The sequence below is a fragment of the Mastacembelus armatus genome, chromosome 4 (assembly GCF_900324485.2).
Source record: "Mastacembelus armatus chromosome 4, fMasArm1.2, whole genome shotgun sequence".
Taxonomy (NCBI): Eukaryota; Metazoa; Chordata; class Actinopteri; order Synbranchiformes; family Mastacembelidae; genus Mastacembelus; species Mastacembelus armatus.
Window position 1 is genome coordinate 21,475,353 of NC_046636.1, and position 27,863 is coordinate 21,503,215.

The window sequence follows — 27,863 nt, forward strand, 5'->3', positions numbered from 1 at the left end:
ATTTTTCTCTCTGAGTCAGGCATTTTGAATGCTAATTCAGTGTGGTCACATCTGAAAGCTTGGATGGAGCTTTTTGAACACTCAGAAAAAGAAGCGGAGGAGTGTCATTGGAGCTGCTGCACAGAAAGAGGATGTGGATTTGCTGAGCAGAATGACATACCTGCCTGGGAATGGGATTGATCTCACCACCCTTACCTTCCCTCCTAAGTTATTATAGAGATGAAAAAAGTGGATGGATACACAGATAACAGCAATGAATACATAGAGTGGTGAAAGGGCAGACAGCATGATGGACAAATTACTAATTTTCCAGATATAAACTAATGGCGGAGAAGGGCTGCAGATAGCAGGAGAGGACTGTGTGGAAGCAGTAACCTCTAAATATAGTTTTAGCTCTGGAAAAGCCATGTTTGGAAAGTGTGTATCTGCTTCTGAGTGTTGTTTTTGTCTTCCGTCCCCCTGTATCCACTATTGGCCTCCACTGACAACCACAACAGCAGACAGCCAATTCAATTCAATCTTTGTCTGATTGGAGGGAACAGATCTGATTACCTCTCATAGAAGGTACACACAGATACAAACACAGAACACACACACCAGCTCAAAATACCATTGTTTGTGCTCTAAGATTCCCCAGGGAAAGATATCACAGTAAATGGCTGCGGTGATTGTGCCAGATAGACTGGATGTGTGCATAATATCCACACGAAGAAGATAATGTGTTTGCTAATCGCACACCAGAGACAAGCAAACACAAACACACACACACACACACACACACACACACACACACACACACACACACACACACACACACACACACAAGCTAACATCTGCACAGCTATAACCCTTAACCACTCTTTTCATGCTTCCTGCTGCCAGCTACACTGTAGAAACACCCTCCCACACATCCTCAGCCAAATCCCATTGTGGGGGAGTCGTGATTTTTCAGAGTTGTGATGACATTGACTGTGTGTGTTGACAGCAGTGGAAGTTATAATAACTTGTAATCATATTCTGTGTCACATCACTAAAGGCAGAGAGACAGGCCTCAGTGAATGTTTTATTTGAACATGTAATGATGTTATGAGCGCAATATTCTGCAAATAGAAAAAGAAAAAAAAACTTCATCATCCGTGGGTCAGGGCTAGTGTTAATATAGAGTATTTACCATTAGGGTTTTAGAAATGAAAAATATCTAAATTACCCGAAGCACTGCTTTACCTGCCAAAGTGGCTGCTTTGGCAGGCAACACTACCAATCACCATGACAATTGGCTAGCCTCAAATATTAATTCACGATGCTGTTAACATCCATGCATATTGTAACAACAATACAGGCACTGTATTATGGCGTCATCAAAGAGCCGTGCCAAAATCAGCCATGAGATTTGAACTATTTTGAGCAGTATCCTTTGTCATGCTGTTGTTTAGCTTTGTCAGACTGGAGCCACTGTGAACTTTCGTTTCATCAGCTATGAATATATTCTGCTATTTGTTTTTCTATGTTACACAACTGGAATAAATGAGATAGAGAAATATTTGACTAGAAAATTACTGATGCTACAAAAAGAAAACAGGATATGTTCATTAAGCACTGGATACCAGCTAATGTGTAATCTGTTACATTGATTACACTAAGTTTGACAGAATACAATATTGTTGAAATCAGTGATATAAAGTCTAAATGATTTGCTTGCCTGGTAAATGTGTGAAATACAATTCAAAGACTCCCCAGAGTATGGCGTCCATGGTTCATCGTACTCGATTAGGGTGGTGGGTGCTAAGATGTGGAAGTTTTAAGGAGACAAACCTGCAGCTGTTCTTCCCAAATCCCAGCTTGGCTCACAGTTCTAATTTGACATTCACATAAAAGAGTTTGTACTGGCAGACTGTCAACTCCATGTTTTATAGATAATGAAAAATATCAGACTGTTTCCCTTTAAAAAACACTAGCAGTTATACTAATTAACAAACCACTCCTCACAGCTTACTGCTGTCTGCTTCTCGCCTTGCAAGAAATTCAAGGTTGCAATAGGCAGAGAGGGACACAAACAGCACCTCACAACATCTTGTGAAAGTCTAAACAGGTGGTTCCTAACCTGGCTGGGATCCCTCTAGGAGTCCCAATATGCATAAGAGAAGCTGCACAATGATTTTGTCTTGTGAAATGCAAAGGTTTGATCTTCTAAGGCCTCAAAACCCTGTTAAAATTAAATCATGAGAGGCTAACAACTCCCTGCAAGAACTGCTCAGACTTCAAACATACACAGCACAGCATGCAACCTGGCATGAGGGACTGTGAGCACTGCTTTGCTTTATAAGTTGTTCACAAGCCAGAAGGATTTGGTGCCAGTGGTCTAAATTACCACCTAAAATACACTGGAGTCATTGAGATTTGCAGGTGTACAGACTGTATATGTGGAGGAGGTTGGGAAGGAGGTGGAGAGAAAGAAAATCAGATATCTTCTGGATGTATTAAGGATTATTAAAGACTATTATACTTCAAGAATCAAGTCTCTGACTAATAAAACTAATTCACTGTCAGAGGAGGCAGAAAACCACAGTCAAGTCTTGTAAATGCTAAAGGTCAAAGGTTATCTCTACATGGTCCTGGTAATTCAATAAAAACCTTCTGGTAGAAAAAAAGTGCTTTTAGAAGAATGACCCCTGAGCTCACAGATGAAACATAATTGTGTGTACTAAAACACACACACACACACACACACACACACACACACACAGGCACACACACTGTGATTAATGTGTGACACGCAGCAGTCCCATATTCTTTTTCATTATATTCTTCTCCACAGAACAGTGAAACAAAGGCTTGAGATTAAACAGCTCTTCTTCACATTGACTCATTAGTCTCTCTCTCTTCGTGCTCAGCCTCTCCTCTGCGTCTCACTCATCCAGGGCAAGGTCATTTAAGAGTCAGAGCAATGGGAGGAGGAAAAGGATGGGAAAGAATATTAGAAGAGTGATGGACTATCCTGCAAGGATTCCCACAGCAGTGAAGCCTACAATCACTTATTCACTTCAATGAGACTACAGCATGGGGCTGGACAAGCATATGTACTGCACTGTATGTACACATGGCTTTCAGGTCAATCACATGACAACAACAGGAAGAAGATTCTTATTCTCAGAGCATGCCTGTGTTGCTTGTGTGTGGAATATGATTGCCTTTGACTTTCATCACCCTGCTGAGACTGTGTGTGTGTGTGTGTGTGTGTCTGTTGGGAAGGATGACCCAGATCAGAAGAAAGATGTGTGAACTGAGTTCAACGAGTCTGAGGTTGAGCATTTTCGATATCCCCTTTAAAAGAGAGAGACACAGAGAGACACAGGTTTTTAGTTGATGTGTGTGTGTGTATGAGACAGAGCACGAGAGAGACTTACACAGGGGAAGAGAGCAAGCAAAAACCCTTAAGACTGAATGCTGAAGGCAAACCATTCATCTTTCCTCTCATATGCTCTTCTGGGCTTCAATCCCAGTCACAGTGTGTGCAAGAGAGTGTGTGTGTGTGTGTGTGTCTGCATCTCCCAAATATGGAGAGCAGTCTGAATGATGAACATGATCTCTATTGCAGCAGAACAATACTCTTTCTAAATAGGACATGAGAGGCATTCAGCCTTCCCGCACACACTGTGCGACGGAGGCCCCAGTGCTTGTTTGCAGGGACTGAAGCGCACCAAGTGTAATGAGGCATCTGCTGCAGGTGAAAGTGAGCGTGTGTATATGTGTGTGTGTCTGTGTGTGTTTATGTGTGGTTGTTCCCACTGGTGTCCAGAGTTTTTGCTACATCAATCAGACGCTTATTCAGAGAATGCTAGGCATCGCTCTCGTAGTCGGCCAGGTGGCACCGAGCAGCTGGGTGATGGCTGCCAGCCTGGCCCCAAGCATCACCTCTGCTCTGAGACCACCCAGGCCCTCTCTCATACACCTGCTAGAGACCTGCCTCTGGAGCTTTTCACACCTGCATCTGTTTGCTTCATACCAACTACAACAACCCTGCACCTGCTTGGTAGCAACACGCTGTACCAGAATAGCTTGGCACCTGTTAATTAACTATGATCAACAGCAGTCCTGCATGCTGTCACCTAACTCAAATCCATCATCAACAGAAAATCAAGATACAATTAATAAAGAGGAGAGAAGATGATGGTGTGATTGTGTGTAATAGTGTGTTCAATTGTTTATTACCAATGCTGAGGGTACAACCTTAGTAAAGAATAAAACTGCTTTAACTCCAATACACTTACCATTGTAATAGTTTTTCTTTGTCACTTTACAGTGGGGATGTCTCCACCCCTTAAGCAGGTATGAGCCATTTATGACCAGGCGTGCAGAAAGTATGACAGGGAGCTACACAGAGGAAAAAATGCTGACCAAGTTTATGGGGGCATCAAAGATTTTTTGACAAATTCTGTACAGAAAACAAATAAAGAATTGTGATTTGGAACTATCTTGCACAATATCAGCTGGGATTGCTTCATCCCCACTGCAACTCTCTACAGCATAAGATGCCTCATGGATGGATGTGGTACTAATAGGTGTTTTTCCACAGAAGGCATTTAGACCTCCCACAGTAGGATAGTCACAGTCCTGGTATCCCACATGTTGGCTCCCTGTCACAGTCATTTACTGGACTCTTCAATAGAACAAAGTCAGGTTTTTATTTACAGTGAAACTGTGGGTTGTGTACAAGGCCTGCCTATAGTGACACACACTTGGTAGGTAAAGGGACTCTTTCTTAATGGATAATAAGTAAATCACTTGGTGTTACTGCTATTAATGAGTAATATTAGTATCTACTCTGTAAAAGCTGTCACCTATAATCACAGTTTAAATCAGGGGTGTCCAATCCTGGTCCTCGAGGGTAAGGCAGGGACAGTTCGAAAACAAGCAGGACAGTGGCCCTTCAAGGACCAGGATTGGACACCCCTGGTTTAAATGGTACAACAGGTGTGATGGTACTCTTACCTTTCCTCTTCGAGTCCCTTCTGACGCTGCTGGGCCGGACCGATGGCTGTAGCTCTGCCTCTGTTGACATCCTCAAGGTTCCAACTGGGCTGGACTCCGCTCCACTGGGCTCCGGTGAGCTCCGCTGGGCTCCGAGGGTCCGGTTCTCAGCGTCAGTGCCAGCAGTGTGTGTGTGGGCGCCGGGTGTGTGCGTGGAGGCGCCAGGTGTGTTTGTGTGCACACAGGCTCATGGGAGAGGGACGGGCTTTAGCCCTGGCACAACATCCCACACACACCCACAGAGAGCTGGGGGAGACAGACAGGAAGAAAGAGGTTTGCTTCAGTTAGGTTGTCTTTAGTCTTGGCAGGTTCTCAGCAGGCATGAGAACGAGCTTGTTTCTGATCAAGGACCCTGAGCAGATGTTGCCCATGGTAACAGGCTGGAAGGACCCACTGCCCTGTCAATAACACGTCTCAGTTAGGACAGTGAAGACCAATGCTGCTCTTACAAACCACTTCCTCCTTCAATCACACAATGACTTAACCTAACAGACTTAAAAGCACAAGATTTTATTAATTAGAGACAATTTCAACATAGATACAATTTGGCCTTATTTCTTTAGGTTTGGACGTTATGACATCATTGTGCTTACTGTCAACAATTAAGTCAAGATACATGACACAAGGGACACAAAGTCAAACAATTAGACAGGCTGTAAACAAGTTGCATAAGAAAACTGTGTGCACTACTACAGCGGGTAAACAGTGATGGATGATTACAAAGCACGGGAAATAATTTGACCATTTATTTGAGTTAGTTTTGAGTTTACTTGATTCAAAGATCTCTGAGCAATTAACTTGGCAGCTCCACTGTTATCACCAACAGAAGAGATGGCTGAACCAGAGAAGACAGTTTATATTAAACAGTTTCTTTTTAACACTACTACGACACTAGTTGCCTTTCCTGGGTCCTGTCCAGTGCCTGATGGGCCCCTCTTGGCCCCAGCATTCTGTCCCTTCTTTGCCCATCTGCTGCTAATTTATTCTGAAGTGCTGACTGGCAGCAACTACCTTAACCTAGCAGCCAAAAACACTCAGATCCACACACTAACCCTGTCACATGAATGCGTGAAAACACACACACACATTAACATGCACACACAAGTGCAGTCAAGCTCCTTTCTTACATAGACAGCAGGAGACAGCTGCAAGTTGACATGCTGCATAATGAATCCGACTACCTTCTGAGCTGTTCTTCACCTCTCCTTAGACTATCAGTCTTGACCTTTCGTACCCTATCTGTCTCCATCTAACAGTGACTGACTGCAGACTTGAGCAAAACCAAAAGGGCTGGTGCTTCTCAGGGAGGAAGGAACTCTCTCTTATTCTCTTCCTCCCCCTCTCCACGGTGTTTCTGTGTGAATAGGAGGCCCCTGTAAGCCTCGGGCGAGAACAGATGAATTGAGAGGCTTTTAATTTGCTGCAGACAGAACAGAACAGAGTCCATTTAATTCTGCCAGCAGAGGCCATGTCGGCAAAATGCTGACAATATTCTTTATCTGGTCCAAACACACTGGAAAAGTGTGAGTCACTCCAATTACAGGCATTATCAGCAACACTGTTCCACCAAATGGATGGAGAGAGAGCGGGTATGAAGAGAGAGGGGTTAGAGAAAAAAAGAAATGAACAGAGTGGAAAGAAAGTGAGGGTTGGGGGGATAAAGTATGGGTGAGTAAAATAATGAGCAAGGGGCAAAAGGGGAGAGAAAAAGTAAGATCCGAACAGAAATAATGGCGTTGGAGCAGACTCAGCTCTAACCCTGAATATGCCCCCCCTCCCTCTGTCCCTCTCTTCTCTTGCCTTTTTGTTCTCTGAATTTGTTCTTTTCCGTCTAGCTGTGAAGTCTTAGAGGCAGCATCTGGAACTTGAGTTTAAGAAAGAGTCCGTTAATCCTCGATTTGAGCCAGAAACGAGACAGTGTAGAACCCCACTCGCTGCTCTAAACCAGAAAAAAACAGCTTTTATTCTATAAGTACAAAAAAGTTTGAAAGACCTTTGTGTGATGTTATGTAGAATTACACATAATCAAACATATATCACGTGAGAGCACTACTCACTTAATTTAAAAAGTCCAACATCCAAACTGCAAAGAAAACAGCCACTAGTCCACTGGTGAAAATGAACAACAGACATGACTCTGAGGCTGAAAATGAGATTGTGCTCCAGCACCATTCTCCAGACAGACATCTCTGGCGCGCCAGACATATGGCTGTTCCCCCAGAGACTCCGGGAGAGACTTTTACAGTACATCGAAGCTACAGTCTGGCAGGGACAACAAACTAATTTCTCAGTAGAAAAGCAGTGTATGTCCAGCTTCAGCTGTATGAATTCCTTGCGTCATACGCACACAGATAACATTAAGCAAAGAGAAGCGCCATCAAAAGCCATCGTGAATGCTGTAGTGGCGCTTTGACCTGGAATCAGCGCGAGAGCTAAAAGTAGCAGCAGACTAGGATGTGAACATGGCTCACTGTGTCTGGATTAGACAGCAATATGGAGCTATACCAGAGGAGACACAAACCAGAGGGGAGGTGGAGAAGCAATAAATTGGACGTCCATAAACGTGTCGCTGCCAGCAGTCGTGAGTGGGTGATGTGAGGATCTGCCTCTGTGTGAGTGTGTGCACTTTCACTGTATACTGTATGTGTGTGACTTGATAAACAGGATGCTGCCAAAAGGAGCTTAATGCCCAGAAATCATCTGCAGCTACAGTAAAGTCTGCCAGGAGAATGGAAAGAAAAAAAAAAGAAGTGTATGTGTGTGTGTGGGAGGGGTTCTCTTCTATCCTCCTGTCTCTCTCGCCCACCTCCCACTTTCTCAGGGTAATTGCGTTCTGTCTATCAGGCTCAGAGTTAGATTAGTGGCTCTACTCATTCAGCTCTCCTACGATCTCAATAACGAATAATCATAGAGACCACCTCTACACTGCCTTTCTCCCCACCTGTGCTTTCTGTCCATCCTCAGCCTCGTTCCCCACCCTCCTCATTCCCCACCCTCCTCCTCTAATGCCACCTTTGTATCTTCACTTTATCTTCACTTTACTGCACCATCACTGATTCTTTATCAGCAATACGTCTCCTCTGAGCCGTACAAGTTGCATAATCATGACTTCCTGTACGGTACCACTGTACACTAGATTCTGCCTGGGGTCAAACCTTTGAATAGTAAATGAAAATCTTTTTTAACTACAGCAACAATCAGACACAATCACATGTAAAGTTTTAAGGACCCAGGATGTTAAATGAATCTTAAAATGTCAACAGACGAAGCAAAATCAAAAGCTCATAGAGAGAAAAACAACAACACAGTTTTACCTCAAGAACAAAAATTACAGAGAATGTGGCAAAAGCTAAATACTGAGACCTACCAGTTTATGATGTGTAGGAGGGAAAATACAGCAGCCACTCAACTCCAGTAATCAAACCAACTTAGGAAGAGACAAAGAGCAGTGAAGAATAAATGGAGTGTAACAGGAAAAAAAGTGGAAAGGATGAAAGATCACAGGGCAAGACGTACCAATGGGTGAATGAGTTACTCGACTGTGTGTGTGTGTGTGTGTGTGTGTGAGAGTGTGTGTGTGTGAGAGAGAGAGAGAGAGAGAGAAAGAGATAGGGAGATACAGGAAAAAGAAAAGAGCATAGCTGTGGGTTAAAGTGCAGTGTCACACCCATACAACTGCTGCATATCACTGCACCTTGTCCAACAATAAATCAAGTGCAAGTGCTTTGTTGGCATGTGCTACACCTAAAAAATCAAGTACTTGAATCACAAATTAAATCTACTCATGAATGAATTAAACCATAAACCAAATATAATGAAATAATTCTGTCACTCATACCCACTGCTCCAGCTCTCTCTACTGCTCATCAGTGAACAGACAAACAAAAATCAAAAGAACAAATAGAACAATTATACTTTGAAAACATATTTTGTAGAGGACAAGTACACAGGACACTCCAAGTCCAACCTACTGTTCAACAAGCACTGAAGTAAAGTCAGTGATGAGCTGTATGGACAATCTTTGATAAAAAAAAATTTGCAGATCAGTCACCAATCGATAATATTAAAAGGCAGAAATTTTAGAAAAAATAGTGGTGACAGTGTACTGTTTACTGACATTCACTGCAATTGAAATATTCACAAATGATCTTGACTGTCAGACGAAACCAAGAGCAATAATAAGAAGAAGCTGAACCAATGTCAAACTACAGAAAGTCCTTACTGTGATGCACAGTGCTAAATACTGAACACAGCAAGGTTTAAATAAATAAATAGTTGCCTCTCCACCCATGTACGTGGCTTCACTGAGAATGGAGATTACTGCTTGGCTGCCAAGCAGGGGACATGATGGGTCACTGCAGTTATTACGTGCTGAGAGGCAACTATTGAAACACATATGATCCCAGCAAATGTGTGATATACTGTAACAGGCCTGTGGTCAAAGAGCAATTGTGACATTGATTTAAACTGTCATTACACCCCTACTCCACTTCAGCAGCACTGGTTTGGGGACAATTCCTCTCAAAGGTGATGCAAGAAAAATAAAAATTCTGACTTCAACAGTGGATACATCTCTACCACATACAAACAACACCTCAGTACTGTCACTGCAGCTGTCTGGTGGATAAAGCACCAGCTATTGCAGTAGGCCTGGAGGCCTATAACAACAGCAGCGCAGCTAGTTCAGCCAGCAGCTAGCACAACAGCACACTGCAGGAGGGAGACATAGAGACACACGTCTCCGAGCTGCTGGAGCCCCACATGGCTCCCTATCTGCCTGAATGACTAGAAGGTACAACAGAGACCTCATCAGGAAAAGGTAAACATACATACAAACACACACACAGATGCAAAAACATGCACACACACATACACGCTTTCCCAACCAGTCTCCTGCCTGAAACAGGATACCCCACAAGGTGCCTGATTAACATGCACGTGCAGATTGAAAATTAACACATAACATGCACACGTGTGCACACACACACACACACACACACACACACACACACTTTGCACATCATCTTCACCTAACCTATTTACAGACAGGGCTGCAGATATCAAAGCGCTGCGGTCTCTTTGGGGAATTCCTCGTTTCTCATGTTTTAAGGGGAAATAGATAAAAACGAATCTTGTTCTCTCTGCACCTCCCCTGTGTGTGTGTGTGTGTGTGTGTGTGTGTGTGTGTGTGTATGTATGTGTGTGTATGTGTGTGTGTGTGTTTCCCCTGGCTTGTTAATGTGCTAAAATGTAAATTGGTCCTGCTCAACAATGTGTGCAAGACTGTCTTTTTCAACCAGGGAGGAAGCAGCGACTTTGCTGACAGATTGTGGATATGGCTTTTTTAACAAACTCGCACTCTGATTCCACCTTTCTGTCTGCTTGTCTGTCAGTTTGATCTCCTGGCTGCCTCTGTCAACCCTGCTCCACTGTTCTACTACAACAATCTGCATTATTCTCATCTTCCCTACTAACGCATGTAAAACGTGCACTTAGAGTGACACTGTAGAAATTCATGTTTTTTTGTCAATTCTCTGAAGCTCAGGTTGTCAGCTCACCCAGATCTGCTGCATGTTATTTCTCATTCCCGCTCAGCAACACGTGGAGGCGTTCCTCTTCTGGAACGATTCAGTGATTTATAGTTGCTTCTAGTGAATAGAAGCAGGCTAATGTCAGCACGACCAACCCATGTATAGTACAGACACTTTCCAGACCTTCTGTCCAACACTTTCCTGATCCATGCAAATAATTAGCATTTTAATTTATTTCCATGCCATTATTGCCTATTTTACTTTAATACATCACCAATGATTATATGAATGAATAAACCGTGTACAGGGAATGATGGCAGACATAATAAAAAAAAAAAAAAAAAAAGAGTACTTTAGGTTTTGTAGTAATGTCACTCACAACTTCTCAACAACTGTTATTTATAATCTGCATGTTGCAATCACTGTGTTCTCAGCAGCACTAAAGCCAGAGGTCGCTCTTTGCGCTGGAGAACTCATCATCCCCCAGCTACAGTTCATTGTGCTTCTGGCCTGTTAAAAATGTCCACTCAACATGATTTAGATCCCCCACAGCCCCTCTGGACCCCCATCAGCACAGCCTAAAGTGAGTGATTGATTTGCTACATCTGTGGAGTGGAAGAGAAGAGAGGAGGATTCTGCTGCATAAAAATAGAGCCAGAGTCTGCCAGAGCAGAAGACTGAGACTTAATGAGGGATGCAATCATCAATTATTCAAAACACTTAATCATGGTGTCGCATGATACTGTTGCACAAACACACTTGTGCACATGCACACATACACACAAACTATGACTGTAATGGCATACACACACACACACACACAGATAGATAGACAGATTAAAAGGGAAAGAAAGAAGGTTGCTCCACTGTTCCTGCATCACTTCATCCTGACACAAACATTACACAATCCAGGAGCAACCCCAGATTTACACACCTTGAGCAGTGCACACGAGGCAATAGGCAGTGTACAGCATGCAATGTTACCAGTTTGTCAAAGGAATAACATACAGACTTATAAACACATGACTATTCACATTCACTGGTGTGTGACCTGACTTGATTGCTTTTTCTGGACAATGGAAGCAATCTGTCACTTTAGTTATTTCTACAGGTTGACCTTCAACAGCATATACAGCTACATTGATCCCATCTAAGCTTGTCGCCATGTTACTGATTCTATGTTGCTTCAATTTAGCTACGTAAATATAGGAAAGTATGATTTTCATTCTCTATCTCTAACTATTCTATATCAATCCATCCCTAACACATTCCCCAACTGTGGTGTTTGTGACAGGCTGGTGTTTGGAGAAGTTTATGTTCTGAGAGTAAAATAGCACCATTTTGCTCAATTTCTGCATGCACTAACAGTTGGGAAAGAAAGACTGATGAATATACTGGATGGCAGAGAATCCTAGTAGGCAGCAAATAGAAGAAGCTATAGATGCTCTAGGCTAAAACTTCAACAATAACAGCCCCAAAGTTCTTCACTTGCCAGCCGCTGGCGAGCCCTTGCTGAGCGGCTTATTGCCAGCAACAAGACACACATCTGGAGAACCCAGTGGGTTGGCATTATCAGTGGTTTCAAACTCAATCTGTCTGCGCTGCAGGGGGAGGAACAGATTCTCCATCTCAGCCCTCTGAGCCCAGTCAAGGCACAGAGGGAATGTCTAGGTTCAAACTACCCCCCTCAACCCTCAGGGACAAAATTCCCCAAGGGGGTACAAGTACATCTTCTCGCCAGCCCTCTCCACGCTGCCTCCTGCCACTAGTGGCCATCAGTCAGTCACAGTTCGTGCCTCCTACCCATGTGTCTAATCACCTATCCACATAGTCACAGTTGCACACCCTTCCAGTTAAAACAAACAGCCACACAAAATCAATCTTTACTGAGTGTCCGTGTTTAATAAGGGCCTGTTGTTGCTTATGGACTCTGACATGAGCCCCCACACCACTTCTCACACACACAGACACACACACACTCACAAAAAAGTACTACCTCCAAAAAGTGGCACAGTAACCTGGATATTTAAAACGTCATCTCACCACTACTTTATATTTGTTGTTGCATGTCCATCCATCACGTAAACAGACAGACATGCACACACATTCCCTCACAAATACACACACACACCAAACCCAAATAAAGACTGCACCCTCTGATGTCATCAGCAGATTCAGAGTGAATCACCATGGGATTGTCAGACTCAGGACATGATTTGCATAATTTCATTTCTGATTTCTAAACTCTTTGAACTCGGCACAAGCATTTCCAGGCAAACACACGCACACCATAGCACTGATGCAAAACTCTCATGCTGCATATGGAGTCAGCGAAAGTTCCTGGAGGTGAAACTTTTTGCCAGCATTTGAAATAAACCTTTTAGCACCCTGTGGTCTATTAGACTACTGGTTTGTCTGCAGTTCTGCAGAAAGGGCTACTGGCATTCACTCCCCTGTGGGGCTCTGCGTCAATACAAACCTCTTAAAATTATGAGAAGGCTGTGTGTGTGTGTGTGTGTGTGCGTGAGAGTTTCTATGGCAATATATTGTCAAGACTGGTTTCACTTTTTTTTTTTTTTTTTAAATTTTCAGGCATTTCTGCCTTTATTTATTGATAGGGCAGTGGAGAGAGAGACAGGAAATCAGGGAGAGAAGACATGCAGGTTGTTTGTGACGTCCCCTGCGTTCGTGGACGGGCACGCTACTGCTACGCCACCAGCGGCACCCCAAGACTAGTTTCACTTTTATACCATGGGAGTGAGGACATTTTGACTGGTCCTCAACTTTATGGTTAAGGTTAAAATTAGGTTTAGGCAGGGGTTAGGGTAGGGGTCAGGCATTTAATTATGTTGGTTAGTGTTAAGCACTGCACTATGACAATAACTATCATCACAAAGACACCTGTGGGTATACTGGACAGAGAGAAGAGAAGGATCTGAATGACAATATTTGTTCCAGACATGCATTAGTTATGAATATATATTGATGTGGAGACACAGTACCCACACAAGTCCTTGCTTGTGTGTGTGTTTTTGTATGTATTGTATGTGAATTTTGTGCAGGTAATGATGGTGCGCTAAAGCAGAGTCTCACCCCGTCAGGGCCCAGCCTCTCAGTGCCATCCATCATAGCTGCGGCTGCTAATGATACCAATACATACAGCGGCACAGAGAGGGCCAGGGGAGCTGAGGAGAGATGTGGGGGAAAACAAAAGCAGAACAGGGACAGAGGAAAAGGAAAGAGATTCAGAGAGGAAGATAGTAGAGGGAAAAGTGAAATAGGCAACTTGGATTAAAAGAGACAAAGAACAAGAATTTTGCTGTTATTACGCTACTATATGTTATGTTATATAAAAGTCCTTGTCATACCAATAAAGCTAATTTGACTGTGAATTTGCATTTGAGAGAGATGAAGGAGGAGGAGAGTAAAGGGAGAGAGAGCTGGCAGAGAGGAGCCAAGCTGCATGAAGAGGAAAGGAAATGTGCTGTCACAGGCTGACTGTCTGTGTGACCGGAATAGGAAATCTGATCCTCCCAGTCCTCTTTCTGCTTTCTCAAACACACATACTCAAAGACACAAACGCACAACACTGCCCAATGTCAAACATACCGAAAAGCTGTGGGTCTAGCTCTATTGCATCTGTGTGGATTAATATTAAAGGCCAGCGGATGCTCCTTGTTTGATATAACCTCTCCACTTCTCAGAAATAAGACACAACTCGGCACTTCTGGAGATTGTGTTTTATCTTCACCGACAGCTCTACAGATAATTCAAAAATTCCTCTCTGTTAGATAGACGAGATCAGATTTAAACAGAAACATCAAGGAAAGGTATTCATATTTTAAACATTTTCTCTAGAGACTCTAGCAACACCCTTGCAACATAGTGCTAGTGCTGAATTGGGCTTTTGTAATGTCTCACTAACATTATGTAGTTAAACATGGAAGAATTTTGATGTACATTTACAAACGTCTCATGAAATGTCACGTTCCATTCGTGTAACAAGAGAGTTACTGAACAAGAAAGGAGTAGTTCTTATAAAGCGAACCATGATCACTTAAATATCCCTTTGGTTTGTTGTAATAAAAAAATCTAATAAAAAATCATTGCAGTTGTGAGTTGAGCACTTTAATAGTTTATATTTCAAGAGAATTTCAAGCATTCTTAAAGAGCTCTTCTAAGCATCATAAATGTTCTTATATAAAGTAATTTGACCCCGTTGCTGTAAAGAATATTAAAAAGGTTCTTAATGACCACAAAAACTTTGTGCCTATAAAGGTCCATTTATTGGCACCACATAAAAATAACTTTTAAAACTAGATCTACTCTCTAGTTATAATTGCTTGTAATTGGTGTGAAGACTGCCCAAAAATAGCAACTAAAAAGACACCAACAGCACAATCCAAAGCTAAGAGATCACTTTTCCCAGTCCATCTTTGTATTTTCCAGACTACCTTTAGCTCATTCAGAATTCAGCTAGATCTGCTCAGAGAGTGACTGACAGAAAAGGCTAGAGCACATCTTTTTTTTTTTTTCGTCTCGTTTTATTCGGCAGAAACATCTTCCTCTTCATTTCCTAAAGCAGGCCAGCGGGGCTGTGAAATTAGCCTATCAGATGCCTCCACCAGCTAAAGGAGTATTTGGAATATGTTAATAGACACTAGATTAAGATATTTAGCTTGGGGTAAAACCACAACTGCACACAGGTATATATGCATGCACACCCTCACACGCTCACTAAAACCTTTCATTCCCTTATTACAGAGGGCAAAATGATAATCTTAGATTTTGCACTCAAAGACAGAATTTTAGTGTTTTTGATGAGGATACAGGTAATGAAGAGCAACATTTCTTATGTGAGGTTGAAAATGAAAGAAATAAAAAAAGACAAAGGGATGGTGTGCATGTGTGTATGCATAATGAGATACAGAAAGCCTGTAGCGAGACAGTCTCACTAGATTACACAGGACTCTATATGCTCCAGGCAGAGGGCACAGGTGAGGAAATCCCTCCTTTTCTCCCTCCTCCACCCTTCCCCCAGCCCTCAGGTGCTGCCCTCTGGACCCCACATCACTAGCCTCCCCTTCCTCGATCTCCTCTGCCAATCTACCCATGAAAAATATCATCCCTCCCTTCCCTTTGTCTCTCCTTCTGTGTTTCTCTCTTTCTGTCTGATTGCTCATCTTTCTTCATTGCTCTGCCTGCCTCTCTCCCAGGGCTTGCCATCTGTACAGTAACAGGTGTGCTGTGTATGTGACTGATGAGTTTGTTACCTGTAGCGCTGCCTGCAGCCACAGCCTGCATGAAGAATAGCAGCCTCTACCTACCTGCCTCCTGACCTACTAGCTTATCCCCCTGTTCTCTTTTTCTCCTCCTCCTCCTCCATGTCTCCTTCAGATGGTTACAGGATGAGGAGAGGAGCAGGAGATGAGCGGTGTAATGAGTTGCTTTTCCAAGCTGTCCCGTATTTGTATGTGCGTTTAGATGAGCCTTTACCAGCCGTGCTGTGGTGGCACGTTCAACGTAGTGGAGCCTGGGTAATTAGTCCCACCAGTCTAAGAGTGTGCTCCTTATGTGAGTATATATGGGTGTCTATGTGTGTTTGACGTCCGCTGGCTCATATCATTAGTCTCAGAGGTGAGTGATTAAACACTCTGCAACACCTGGAAGTGTTCCTCGTCTCCCATTCAGATCCCTCCCATCTCAGCCCTGGTCTTAATTTACAGCTACACCCCTGAGAGCTCTGCAAGCCGAAGCACAACACATTATATGGGATGAACACCTTGTGACAAACATTTTCCAGTCTTACCGCCACACGTCACTGCAACGCCCTTTTCAGAAATGGCGTCTGCAGCATTGATGGGTCCATCATCAATCTGTCTTAAGTCTATAGGTTGCTATTACATAAATGATCAGAATTACTCTATTCAAAAGTGTGCCAGCTGTGGCACCACAGGTAGATCACAGTACTTAGACCTTCCTGAGCAAAATGTGGTACCCCATTTGCTTGCATTGGTTAGGTTAGTGTCTTGCATGGCAGCCTGCTGCCATCTACTGTGAATGTGACAGGTTGAATCAGAGGCAACTTGTGACGACCTTTGGATAAAAGTGTAGAAAAAAAAAATCTAATCTCTAGACTGTCTTTGATAGAGCTGCAACAATCGAGCAATACTTGCTATCTGGTAAGCGAGAGGGGACAGTAGCATCTTAAGCTACTCAGTTCTCAGTTCTCTTACAGGCTGCAACACTGATGGATTTTAAACTTATTTTACTGTTGAGGCTTTAATTAGTGTCCATTGTGGGATGCTTGCCCCCCAGTCCTCACTAGAGTTTTTTCTAATAAATGTTTAATAATTAATTTGACAGAATTAAGAATGCTGCCCACTAGGTTACGGCTTCAATTTAAGTACAATAACCTCACATGACAATGTATTTTGCTCTTCATTTCGTAAGCAGACATTATTGAAATTATTGTGGTTTTCCTCCACATGGTCTTATATGACAATCTCACAACTTCATCTGGGCTCATCCACAGTATTTTTTGGTTTAATAACCCTGTCTAGCTGTAAGCTTTTCATTGCAGTAACAACATTCAAGTTACACTTAAGATGTGTTGGGGGGGGTCTTACAGACATCCGAGTTATTAGGAGAAAGATTACTGCTGTGACTTTCATCGAAGCCTTATTCAAACAAGAGATCAACATGTAAAATAGCTATCACTTCTGCATGATGAAATCATGAGGTGAAAAAAAGAGGTGAGGGGGGATAAAGAAAAATTCATTAGTGTAATGACGTGGATGGGAAACTGAGGGAACGGTATTGGATCAGATTGCTAGTTCTAACATCCATACCTCCAAACAATGAATAATGCAAATAGTGTCACATCAGGAAAAAACACTGAGAAAACCTCTGTACCACCCAATTAGACACTTAATAAACCACACAGGCAGCCATGGCTGTGGGTAGACAGTCATTGTCCAGTTCTGCTGTGATATTACTGCATGTGTTTCCCAGAGGGGAGTGGAGATTTTTGATAGATGTCAGTGGTGTAGGTAATAAATTGCAGAGGGCAATCCACTCTGGTGAAGAGGTACACTTTTGTGGAAGGCCACCTAATAGACAATACAGGCTTCAAATATTCCCTTCACCACACATTTCCATTTACTCCTTGAGCCTCCTTTTATCAAACTGGGGATCATTAAGTTGTTCTCTCTAGAGAGCTCTGGTCCGAGGCAGGGTAAGGGGATCACAGTAAGAACTCATTTGAGGGGCGATTTGCAGCAAAGGCCAAGGTAAGAGTCTGTTTTCACTAGGTCAGTGAAGTCTCCAGAGAGGGGGGAGAGATAGGAAGGTGAGAGAGGGGACTGATCGTGAGCTCCAAAACCCATTAGGCTCCCACACAAATGTATGAAGGCACAGGCACATGCCAGGTGGCAGGGTGAGGTGAGCTGGGGAGATCACAGGAGGAGATAGTATAACTAATAACACAGCAGAACTCACTGAGGCACAGTAGGTAATCACAGCCACCTCAGCTCATTTGCTCTTTCACTTTCTGCTACTCCTGCTGTATACCTCCCTTTGTCATACTTCTCTCCCATTCTGCCATCTTTAAGCATTTTTGTTTGGGATGCCACTTCAAATGATACCCTTTTCTATATACACACACACAAACACACAGCCATGATTGTCTTTTTAAAGTTGTAACAACACTATAACACTTACCATCACAACCAAAAGGCTAACCTGTACTCTAACCCTAACCTAAATGCTATAATAACAATAATAAAAATAATTAGCCTATATTATCTTAAAACTCTCAGTCCTTTGAAGTTGCAGTAACAGACAAAAATGTTCTCACAGAGAAGGTTGAAAAAAGAAATGTATCCACACAACCATAGAAAACACACTCAAACACACACACATACAGTGAGCATGGCCCCATGGATGAATGGGTGGTCTTTCAACACCCTCATTCCCAATAATTACTTATCATATTCATCAGCCCTTACACTGCTTTGAATAGAGAGTCGTTATCAGGAAGCACATCCAGCTAATTGAAAGCTGCCTATCTTAATTCAAAATGATTGGGAGGTTATGTGTGTGTGTGTGTGTGTGTGTGTGTGTGTGTGTGTGTGTGTGTGTGTGTGTGTGTGGGTCTGTGTGAGAGAAAATGACAGTGAGAAAAAGGGAAAGAAGGGTCATGGACTAAGGCTAAAGGGGCCATCAAAAGTACCATTATCCTGAAAAAAATAATTTACCCCTCAGTTATGTCCTCTTCATCATTTCACTCACTTTGTGTGTGAGTGTGTGTACACGGTGTGCATGTCAAGCGTGTGACTCCAGCAGCCCAGTAGAGTGTGTCGTCTGTTAGATGCTAGGTGAAACTCGATCAAGTAGCACAAATGACCTGAGAGTTGGTGATTGAGTCCTTCTTGAAGAAGACCTTAGGCTGACTGGACACACACACACACACACACACACACACACACACACACACACACACACACACACACACACACACACACACACACACACACACACACACACACACACACACACACACAGAGAAAACTGCCGGATCCTTAAATCTGTGGGAGGCATATTCAGTATATATTGGTATACCTATCTGCTGGATTTGGAATTTACCAAGACCAGGTAAGCACATTGAGGATACTTTAAGCAAAACTGTACAACAATAAGAATAATATGACTCCGTGTTGGATGAAAGGGTTGTCAGTGCCACCAATCCCATTGGGAGTCGGCATCCAAATGTGCAGATCTACACAGGTTTCAGCCAGTTTCAGCTCCCGGCTTTAATTTGCTAATCTGATGCACCAAAATAATATCAGTTCATATAAAACCACAGGCAGTTGCTCCCAGTGTAGAGGCACTGATGTTAAGCCAAAGGACACCAGCAGCTGGAGAGTCAAGCCAAGAGCAAGCCAAAGAAACGTACTGAAATTATACCCCACAACAAGAGCAAAACACCAATAACTATGGAGTTGTACTGCACAGGTAAAAAAAGAAGGGCTGTAATAAAATGTCCATGTTGCTCTGTTTCTGCTGGATAAGGTGAAAACTGTTTGCCAAAGACTTGGCCATAAGAACTCGATAAGCTGATACAGTATCAAAGCTCCATTGTGTGAGGCTGTTTTTAGACTCTTCTTGCCTACTAGTTATAAAAATTGCTTAATATTGCTTTAAGCTACTTTAGGCTTTCATAAAATGAATGCTGCAGCTGTCTTTTATTTCCTGTAAATGCTAATAAACACATGCTTACTAGCACTAAAGCTCCACTTTTACAGCTGAATCTAAAACACAAAGCCATTCTAACTAGCACTGGGATTATTTGAGCTGAAAATTCCCAGCAGTTAAGTGAGGACCGCTTTATTCCTGATGTGTATTTATGTGTCCGATGGTCAAATCCTCTTACATGACTGCTTGTAAACAACGTTGAAAAGTGAGGGGAAAAAAAATACTGAGCCTACAGGGATATGGGGTGAGCCATTAGGAAAAGTGTTGATTATGTATGTAGAAAGGCATTACCATATATGTGCATTAAGAAATCATCAATACACTTCATCTTTTTGTGAATTATTTTAGCTATCCCTGAACTGATAAAGAACATAGTGCAACATCTTGTGAGTACTGTGAATGTGCTACAAGGGCACTTATTATGTTAACTGATGGCAGTGAGTTTATAGGTACATCATTGATTATGTCCACAATCAATCAATATCCATGAGAGTATCTTTTTTGTGTATGACTACATTTATTTATGTATTAGTAGGATATGAATTGACTTGCAAAAAACAACTTGGTACCATGGTATGAGAGCAGCCCTAGTGATGTGGCAAAAATCAAAAGGCTGAAGTCAGTAAAAGTGTCCAGAATGTATGTCTCATATCCATTCCCTTTACAGTATGTCACAATTTGTGAATATCAAGAAGTGCAATGCATTAGCAGGCAAAGATGCATATAAGAAATGATTACCTTTGGTGGTAATCTGATATTCACTGCCAGTATAATATGATCTCTGCAGAGTGAAGTGTTTAGTTTTAAATATGATCTGTTGATTCATAATGTAGTCCCTCTCTCTCAGTGGTCCCTGTAACAGGCCTTCTGCTCGTGCCCAGAGTCAGGACTAAACAGGGAGAAGCAGCGTTTCAATTATATGCAGCTAAAACCTGGAATAGTCTTCCTGATGATGTTAGACAAGCCTCATCTCTGGCAATGTTTAAGTCCAAGCTAAAAACCTTTCTTTTTAGTGTGGCATATAACATATGACCAGACTAGCCCTGACAGTGTTTTATCCAAACCGATCTATCTGCACTCAGTTTCCTTTAATATTAATTTTTAACTTTTTATTATTATTTATTTTTTCTTTTTTAAAACTGTCTTGTCACTACTTTTGTCCAGTTGGGGAAGACAATCGGACTCACGGTCAGTACTCTAAGTTGATTAGGTTGGGAACCTTCGATCTAAAGCCAATTGGGTCAGGGACTCAGGGGTTAGGAACCCTGGCGCTTTAGTGTTATCCTTAGAATACGGGTCTAAACAGCTGTAGACTTAAATAAGGGGTTTGGAACCTTCAGCTGTAGTCTACTTGATCCTAGACGTAAGAGTCCGGGACTCAGGATCGTCTCCGCAGATAGTCTGTGTTGAGGTACTTTTAGTCCATCAGGGATGGGACAAACTGAAAGTAGGGGACCCACAAATATGGGTCAGCGTGGTCCGATAATCGATATCATAAGGGGCAAATATGGTAACAAAGTGGTGGCATGCCTTTTTATATTTTATTCTTGCTTATGTATTTTTAAACTGTCTTTTATTTCTGTAAAGCACTTTGAATTACTCTGTGTATGAATTGTGCTATATAAATAAACTTGCCTTGCCTTGCCTAGCATGTCTGGTGTGTGCATGTTACATAAGTGTTGACCACTGAGCTTGGAGGATAAATGTCTAAGCAGTGAAATTTCCACTCTCAGTTCTGCACAAGCATTCACACCAGAAAGGTTGAGTTATTATAGACCTCAGTCTTAACCTTCTTCAAATTATACCTTTTTCTAGATACACACACACAAATACACAGCCATGCTTGTCTTTTTAAAGTTGTAACAACACTCACTACTCTAACACTTACCATTATAACTAAATAGCTAACCTGTACTCCAACCTTAGCCTAAATGCCATAATTTCCTCTTTTACAAAAATATATTATGGTTATAATACTGTGGATATACAATGTTCACCAGGGTAGCACACAGAACAAAAATATAAAAATCACCAAAGTCAAATCCAAAGGGATTTTCCACCGTTACTTTAAAGCTGCATGAAAATAATGTATCGGATTTTAATCATGTATGTTTCCACCTTGATTGAAACTTGAAACTTGGTTGAGATGTTGACCAGCTTTCATGAGCAATAAAGCCACATGAAACCGCGATCATTCTGTGATCACAGAACTTAGGTGTGACACTGAACTGCTGAGCATCATGAGCTGAAGTGGGCGACTTTGTAGAGGTGCATCTGTGTGATGAATGAGTGTAGCTTATTTTGACAGTGTATATTAGCATGTGAGTTCAGCAGGCTGAACGCAGCAGCATCTGGGCACCAACTTGTTCTTCTGAGCCCAGTGAGCAATGTATGATTACCACCTATGAATGAGGTTACCAGCACCTTGCTTTTCAAAGTGACAGGCCATGTCACATTCACAGTAAATTGATGCACTACTCCTGTCACATAATAATTTACCATACTATGAAACATCAAAAATTAATTAGTGAAGATGGGAGCTAATAATGGATATTGAATTGTAGCTAATCTTTACAAACACAGAATAAGGGATAAACAAAGGGGAGAATCATGGGACGGTTAAAAATTCATTAGTGAGAAGCCACAGAAAAGCACAAATGGAGAGAAAGTAAAAAGAGACAAAGAGAAAAAGAAAGGGGAAGGAATATAAAAGAGGAAATCCTCTAAGGAAAACTTCTTTCCACTCCTATATCCATCTATTCCTTTCTCTAACTTTGTTGCAGTCTCACAGTGAGTGTGGAAGTCAGTGGAGTCATTCCACAGGGAAGCGTAGCTAACAAACCCCCTCAGCAAAACTGAGAGCCCACTCCCGTTCTCCCTCCATGCCATACATGCATTCATTATCTATTGTATTCCTTGAATAAAGAATTTTGTACAAAACAGGCATCTCCTCTCCTTTGTACATGTCTGCATGAAAGGCATGGACACAAATTAAAATGTGGTTCATAATGCTTTGTTTGCCGCTTTCTCTCCAATACCTAAAATGTCACAGGGAGCATGTAATATTGCTGGGGTCTGCTGAGGCATGACACAGAGCACCGTACATCACTGGTGGATGTGTGTGTGTGGTTTGAGGGAAAGGGGTGGTCAGGGAGCTTGACTTCTGGGGAAATTAGAATGTAAGGCGGTGAATTAATTGAAGTGTTAATGTGCTGTGACTCCAGTGTGGTGCGTGTGTGTGTGTGTGTGTGTGTGTGCGCGTGTGTACGTGTGTGTGAGTGTGTGTGTGTGTGTCTTTAGTTCCTGCAAACGCTTACTCTGAAGTGCTTTTGTTTGCTGTGAAAACTCATTACCAAAGTGAACACCTTTGTGATTTCACCCCAAAGTGGTGACACTGGAGAAAGAAAAAGAGCAGTATGGGGAGGTGAGTAAAACAAAATGTGATAATGATGTGAAATACTAATGATGATGTGAATGTGAGCAGGAAAAAAAAGGACGAATATAAGTCTCAGTTCCTCAATCAACATCTCATCTGAAAAAAAAAAAAAGAAGATCCCTGTAGCTATGCTACAGGCAGAGAGAGATATGCGGGGGGGGATGGGACAGAGAAAGAAACAAGAGGGGAAGAAACAGTGAAGAAATGGAAAACCAAAGACCGCAATTTAGGAAAAAGGACACAGTGAGGGTAAAGATGTGGAGTGCTGATTAAGTACTGTGAACCAAAGGGCCTGGAAAGGGCTTGAAGTAAATGACAAAAAAAAAAATATAGCAGTTATGCTGATTGTTCGTTCATGTAGTAATGAAAAACAAAAGGTAGCAGTTACTCTGATCAAGTATACTGTAAGTACAAAAAGATATTTGTGCGGTTGCTCAAGTCCATCAGAGAGCATTATGGTCTTGACTTATCACTGTACCTACATGGTTGTACAATTCCTGCTCAGTTATAGATATACATCATATATGTGACACCTAATAGGCAAGTACACAGCACTGACTGAGTCAGTGAACATGGCAAAGCCACATCAGACTTTTTGCAGTCAGATATAAGGATAGTGAAAGTGTGAGTGTGTGTGTGTATGCATGTGTGAGCGTTTGTGTGTGTGTGTGTGTGTGTGTGTGTGTGCGTGCGTGCGTGCGTGCGTGCGTGCACACTGCTGTTGTGTCTGCAGATGTTAATCCCAGTCGTGTGGACAGATTGCGAGTGTTTTAAGAAGATTACATGTTACAGACAGTGGAAGCAGATCAGCAGGCGGCTTGATCTGCACCTCTGAATGTAGTGCCCTGCTCGCTCACTCACAGCCCCAGGAGGTGTGTGCGCCTGTTTGTATCCAAGAGGTAACCATGAATGGCAGTAATAACAGCTATATACACATCTGGTGTCCTAAGGTTTATTAATGTATGTGTGTGTGTGTGTGTGTGTGTGTGTGTGTGTGTGTGGTGAATATTGATTTGCAGAATATCACAAACATACATTCAATTTCCCTTACAGTGAATAAAGACCAAGAAATAAGGTACACATATAAACGTATATGGATAGATACACACACACACTCCCAGTGGGCTGCAAAGATATTCTCTGTGCCAATTACTTCTGAGACAATATCTCTCTCACACACACACACACACACACACACACACACACACACACACACACACACACACACACACACAGCGGATCAATGTAAGGGCATTGAGCCAAGAGTCGATTCTCACTCTTTCCACTCTCTGTGACACTGGAAGCCCCTACTGAAAAAATACCAATATTTACAAGCTGTTTAAAATACCTCAGAAGAGAGGGAGGGGGAGACGTTTCTTCTATTAGTTGTTCTTATTACAGTGTCCACTGCATAAGAATTCTACCTTTACCAATTGCACATTTAAGGTACAGCTGAGGCAAAATGACACATTTAAGAAGGATAAGAGAAGGATAGAGTAGAGTCAGTCCTGGTTCAATCATGAGTCAGGGCTGTGCTGACAGACTGCCAGTAACATGAACACACAGTGGTGGGGAAAGGAAAATATCTCTTCTAAAAAGGCCTGATGAGGAATTCCCAAAAGGAAAATAACAATGACAATATGTTTAGATATTGGACACAATTTTCTGCTGAAGGGGAGGGCAGGTTTGTAGATCTCTGTGGACACATCGCTGAGGACAAAGATAAAAACGAATTGCATCATTCTTATGAATTGCAGCTGAACTAAAAATTACCATCAACCAAAAAAAAAAAAAAGGAATGTGAACTGGGAACCTCAATTTTGTTAAAAAAATAAAAATAAAAAAGGCATTCCCATTAGGCTTCCAGGTCAAAGAGAAAGAAAAAGTAATGAAGACGAGGGACTCTGTGAATGTTATCTTCATGCACAAGTTTAAAATCACTGCAGCTGCCTGCTCATTGTTTTCACCACAGCCAATTTAAAGAAATACCACTGAGACGTGGTCGGCATCAAGCCAAACAGGTAACTTGAAAAAGGCTGACAACTTATTGTAGCTTTGAATTGTATCCATAGCAACAAGTGGGGTGCCAAAACGAAGTAGACAGCTATGCGAATGATGCTGTTGCAGTAGAACTCTGTAATGTAAACATGTTATGAGACCAGTTTATACTGTTTTAACCTTTTGGTTTTCTCCTTCAGTAGTAGCATGTGACACTGTTGTTGGCTGATTAAATATACAGTATGTGTTGTTTCCTTGTCCTGTTAGTGCTAATTAAAGCTTGTTTTGTACCAACCCAAGTCTCCTGGCAAATTTAACTGGACCTGTTTGGAACCAGAACTGAGAACAAGGTTGGGTTTGTTATCTTTGACGCCTTCAGGGGACACAGTCGACCAAAAACCAATATACCTTAATGTGCTCAATGGTCATCCTTACTTTTAAAGTGACACTGCCATCAGTTAAATTTTACACAGAAAAGTGCTAAAGAAACATCCTGGCCTTAATATAATTCTGGTGATTTACTGCTTGCCATTTCCATGCCAAGATTTACATGGTGTGAGAGAGGTGCAGCATAATACTACTCTGTGTGACTTTCAAGATATCAGGAGTTATGCCACGGCTCCAGCAGACACAAATCCTGAGCCTACTTTTACCAAAGATGTAAAAAGATTTAGGAACCTGAACAGCTATTGTTTCAAAAGATTTCATGTCAAAACTACCCAGCAGGAAAGAGCTCTTTTCCTTTTTTAAGATTTAATCCAATGTTCATTCAGGACTCTTGTCTACTATTCTGTACACATAGAACACCTACCATACTGCATTGGAAAAGCAAAGTGCAATAGACAGGCCAGGCTGTGCAAAGTGACAGAATGGGTGAAAAGAAAAGAGGCTGTAGATGGAGCAGATGGAGATGAGAATTGAAAGAGGGAGAAAAAGAGCCTTCACCAGTGTTTTCTTTAAGAGTTTCCACACAATACTCTGCAGGTTTCTATGACAACCTGGAGTTGCCTGCTGGGCCCATACAGGCAGAAGTAAGAGGTCGGGTTGGCAGTTGTGGAGAAAGCATTCAAATTCGTTATCCAGGTTAAATAGCAGCAACAACATAATCAAGCCCTGCATCCAAACTTTTTACAGATACAGCTAAATGTAAAATGTACAGCTACCTTCAGCTAATTATCAAAAGTTCTCATTATAAGGAATGGTTCCCCTGAGGCCATTATTAATTCATCTACTATTTGTGGCCTGCAGGGTGAGAAGTATTTTAAAGTAGTAATGGGTTCATTTTAGGGTGCAAGTTTAACCCGTGGCAATGTTCCATATTTCATGATGTTGATGTTTTTATATGTGACATGCTGAGCATTGAACACAAGAGCATTACTGGTAAATGATCAGACAGTGTCTCTAATCTGAGAGCATTTGCTGAACTGTGTGTGTGTGTGTGTGTGTGTGTGTGTGTGTGTATATATATATCACACAGGCTGAGAGTATCAGACGTGCGTGTGGATAGGCCGCACCTTTGATCTGACAAAACCTGGTGGATTTAATGTAATATAGTCACATCTGAAACGTGTGTACAAGTATTTCTATTGGAAAATACATGTCACACACGCCGCATTTACAGTACACAGGATGCTGCATAACTGGTGCAGGTTGAATGCGAGGCAGAAAGAGGGAGAGGAGAGTGTGAGGGTCTGCAGAGCCACAGCTTCATGATTAATGCGGCTTTTAGCTGCAGCGGAGCCCGCCTGCCCCCCCATCCCAAAGAAAACTGACCAGGTCGCCCATTCACCTCCCCTGTGCTCTGTCTCTCCCTCTTTCTCCATCAACCCAAGACCCGAAGACTGAACCGCAAACCACTTCTTCACACTAACACTTCATCAGCACCAGTGTAACCTCCATATACCGCGTTGAGCTTCATTTCACCTCACTCCCATCGCAAGCCAACACTTCAAAGTGGATAAAGCCACACATCGGGAGCACTGGGGAAACCACTGCGGTGCCAGGAAGCATCCGCGCACAAAGCAGTGGGAAATAAAGTTTTCAAGGGTGCGTGGCCATACGGATTACTTAAAAAAACGAAACATTAGACTGAGTTCAGCAAAGTCACAAAACACAATACTGTACAGACACTCAACTCACCAGCATGTGAGACTATAAGGTTACTATAAAGTCACCATCAAGGCTACCAAAAATAAAAATGTCTTTTCCGCAGGGGCCAGAAAAACACGCTGAAGATAGAGAAAGGAAAACAACTTGAGACAGTTGTACGACTTGAAATAATTGTGTTTAATCTATTGCTGCATCTCTGAGAGGACACTTTGCTCACAAACACAAACACAGTCCCTGACTACTATGTTTGAGCGAGGTTAGGTCCCCCACGCATACACGCACACACATGCGCGCACACTACAATCCCGATGCACCAGCAGCAGCACCAGCAGCAATAGATAATTTATTGCAGTGATTGGAGCAGAGCAGACTAAATCCACAGGCTCCTCTAATTTCCAGACACACTTCCTATCACTCATCCATCTCAAAGTGCCTACACACTTGGTGGACCCTGTGAGCACGGCCGGGACGTAATTCGCCACTTGCGCCGCATCCGTTCAGTCTGT

At 42.3% G+C, this 27,863-nt stretch overlaps 1 protein-coding gene across 10 annotated transcripts in view; it reads right to left on the reverse strand.

The window, feature by feature from the left end:
- dab1a (DAB adaptor protein 1a) overlaps positions 1–27,863 on the reverse strand; it is a 172,061-nt gene that overhangs the window by 39,340 nt on the left and 104,858 nt on the right. For 7 of the 10 annotated variants that reach the window (XM_026305631.1, XM_026305630.1, XM_026305627.1 and 4 more), the window contains exons 1-2: positions 8,396–8,493; positions 4,990–5,274 (exon numbers count right to left, since the gene is read on the reverse strand). In XM_026305631.1, coding sequence (XP_026161416.1) covers positions 4,990–5,059 — 70 coding nt within the window. In that variant the 5' untranslated portion in view covers positions 5,060–5,274; positions 8,396–8,493. Of the gene's footprint in view, positions 1–4,989; positions 5,275–8,395; positions 8,494–27,863 lie in introns of those variants that run through there. The other 3 variants (XM_026305632.2, XM_026305623.1, XM_026305624.1) reach the window with 1 other exon arrangement.